Source organism: Arachis stenosperma, chromosome 5 (genome assembly GCF_014773155.1).
Source record: "Arachis stenosperma cultivar V10309 chromosome 5, arast.V10309.gnm1.PFL2, whole genome shotgun sequence".
Lineage (NCBI taxonomy): Eukaryota > Viridiplantae > Streptophyta > Magnoliopsida > Fabales > Fabaceae > Arachis > Arachis stenosperma.
In genome coordinates this window covers 93,470,691-93,473,872 of record NC_080381.1, presented here as the reverse complement: position 1 = coordinate 93,473,872, position 3,182 = coordinate 93,470,691, and the positions used below count along the sequence as shown (strand labels likewise).

At 42.5% G+C, this 3,182-nt stretch overlaps 1 protein-coding gene across 1 annotated transcript; it reads right to left on the bottom strand.

The window, feature by feature from the left end:
• Positions 1-1,387: 1,387 nt before the first annotated feature.
• LOC130980977 (uncharacterized) lies at positions 1,388-2,815 on the bottom strand. The gene has a single exon (XM_057904617.1). The coding sequence runs from the start codon at positions 2,813-2,815 to the stop codon at positions 1,388-1,390; it is 1,428 nt and encodes a 475-aa protein (XP_057760600.1).
• Between the last annotated feature and the right edge of the window lie 367 nt (positions 2,816-3,182).

The window sequence follows — 3,182 nt, the reverse complement described above, 5'->3', positions numbered from 1 at the left end:
TTTTCTTTCTTTTGCTACACTTTTTAGGCCACGCTTTTCATTTTCTTTTCTTTTCTTCACCTACAATAAACCAAAACAACCACTCAAAGTATCACTAAATTCAAGAGGCTTATGAATCAATTAAAATGCAATTAAAATTAGCTTAAACCTCATGATTTAACATTAATTTCATAGTGGTTGCTTGATTTAGAGAAGTTATGCATTTTCACTCCAAATCACTTACTTAGGATGCAAGAAAGTGCATAATTGCTAACAAAACAAGTGAAATTAGCTTGAAAAATGGGTATATGATGACTTGTCATCAGCAGGAAAAATTGGTGCGCCAGAATTTGTGCTGTGGTGCGCGCTGGTGCTGCCAGGATCATGCTGTGGTGCGCGCTGGTGCTGCCAGATTCATTCCTTGGTGCGCCAGAATCATGCCACACAAAATGCTGCCCTGCCCTCGCGGAGGGCAGGGCAGTGTTTTCACTTTGATGTCCCAAGTTCGAATCATGGCCGAAACACACGCTACTAAATTTCCTTGGCTTTCTTGACACGGTGATGACACTTAGTTCCTTGCTTCTTCATGGTCCCGTGTTCAACTCTTGTGGCAAGCATTTGGAGACATTTTCCTTTGATTTTCTCCCCTTGTGAGCCCGATACTGCCCTTGTGGAGGGCAGGGCAACATTTTCTTCTTCTTGATTCCAAGGCACAGATTTGTGGTCTGCCCTTGTAGTGGGCAGGGCAGAGTTGCCTTCTTTGCCTTGTTCCCTTATGTTGCCCTCTTAGAGGGCAGTGTGCCCTTGTGGAGGGCAATGCTTGCCTCCCCCCATTGCATGCGGCACACTTTTCCTTCCTTTGACCACACTTTCTTCTCCTTGGGCTACACTTCCTTAGGCCATGCTTTTCCTTTTTTTCTTTTCTTCACCTACAATAAACCAAAACAACCACTCAAAGTATCACTAAATTCAAGAGGCTTATAAATCAATTAAAATTCAATTAAAATTAGCTTAAACCTCATGATTTAACATTAATTTCATGGTGGTTGCTTGATTTAAAGAAGTTATGCATTTTCACTCCAAATCACTTACTTAGGATGCAAGAAAGTGCATAAATGCTAACAAAACAAGTGAAATTAGCTTGAAAAATGGGTATATGATGACTTGTCATCAATTTACCGGCTAATCGATCAAGCATTTGATCGATAAACGGTAGTGAAAAATGATCTTTTCTAGTGGCAGCATTCAACCTTCGGTAGTCGATGCACACCCTCCAAGAGTTTTGCACCCTTGTTGCTATGAGCTCCCCGCTCTCATTCTTGATTTTGGTCACCTCGAATTTCTTTGGCACGACTTGGACCGGGCTCACCCATTCACTATCCAAAAATGGGGTAGATGATGTTCGCTTCTAGTAGCCGGGTGACCTCTTTTTCACAACCTCTAGAATGGTAAGATTGAGTCGCCTTTGAGGTTGTTGAACGGGTTTAGCTTCTTCCTCGAGGAATATTCGGTGCTCGCATACTTGTGGGCTTATTCCCACTAGATCCGCCAAGCTCCACCCTATGGCCCTTTTGTTCTTCCTCAAAACACATAGCAACTTTTCTTCTTGTTGATGATTTAGTTCCCTTGCAAAAATCATGGGAAACTTGTGGGCTTCATCAAGATATGAATACTTTAGGTGGGGTGGTAGTGGCTTTAATTCTACCTTTTGGTCTTGACTTGAGGCTGGAACTTCCGGATGATCCGGATGGGGTAATGCGTTCGCTTCACTTGGATTTTCACTTTTGTCTTCAATCATATGCTTCTCATCTAACTTTGCAAAATGCACTTCGGCCACAATGTTGTCAATTGGGTCACACCGGAATAGAGAATGATTCTCCAGTGGGTGCTTCATTGCTTCTTCCAGGCTAAAACTCACAACTCTCCCATCTATTTCAAATGAGTAGGTTCCTGAGTAGGCATCCAACCTGAATGTAGAGGTTCTCAAAAATGGTCTCCCAAGTAGGATAGATGATGCCCTCTCGGACTCGCTTGATGGCATCTCAAGAACGTAAAAATCAATTGGAAACACCAACCCTTTTATATTCACTAATACATCTTCAACAACACCCGTCACAGTTATTATGCTCTTGTCCGCCAAGACAAATCTTGCCGCCGACCTCTTCAATGGTGGTAGCTTCAATATACAGTAGACGAAAAGAGGTATAATGCTAACGCATGCACCGAGATCACACATACAATCTAGAAATTGAACCCCATCTACGGTACAAGTGACCATGCACGGGCCCAAATCATCACACTTCTCGGGTAATGCTCCCATTAAAGCGGAAATGGAACTCCCCAATGGAATAGTTTCTAACTCAAGAATTCTATCCTTGTTCATGCATAAATCCTTAAGAAATTTTGCATATTTAGGTACTTGATAGATAGCATCAAAGAGAGGGATAATTACCTCAACATTCTTGAACATTTCTACCATTTTGGGGTCAAGTTCCATATGCTTCCTAGCTTTCTTTGCAAGTGTAGGAAATGGGATTGGTTGAGCAATTTCTTCTTCCACGGCACCCTTATTCTTGGGGACCTCACTTGTTGGTTGATTCTCTTCATCCTCAACTATGACTTGTGCTTCCTCCTCCTCTTCTATTTCTTCTATCTCGATTCCCTCTTCCTCTTGAGTGATTATGATCGGACTTAGGTCCTTTGCCTTCTTCTCTTTCAATTGAGTCCCGGATCTTAAGGTAATGGCATTAATGTCACCTTTTGGATTGGGTTGAGGTTGAGAGGGAATGGCACTAGAATTTGGGGCTTGCAGAGCAAAAGTGGAGGGTGAATCCATGCGTGCGAGAAGAGCTTGTAGAGTAGATGTAAGACCGGTAAGGCCGGAAGCAAGTGTGGTTTGGAGCTCTTTTTGGCCTTGGAGAATAGCCCGGAGTGTATCATCTTGATTGGGAGAAGTGGAAGGGTATGTGATTTCAGGGGATTGTGATTGGTTGGGTAGAGGTGGTGGTCGTTGATGTGGTGGTTGATAGGTTTGGTAGTTTCTTCCTTAGTTTTGTTCAGTGTATGGTTGATGCCAGGGCATCTTGGCCAGTTTCACTAACCTTTTCTTTACTATTTTTAGGGTAGTTTCATGCATTTCCTTAGGAAATAAGCTAGTTTTGGATAGATATTCACTTACACCTTAATTCAAGCATACATTATGC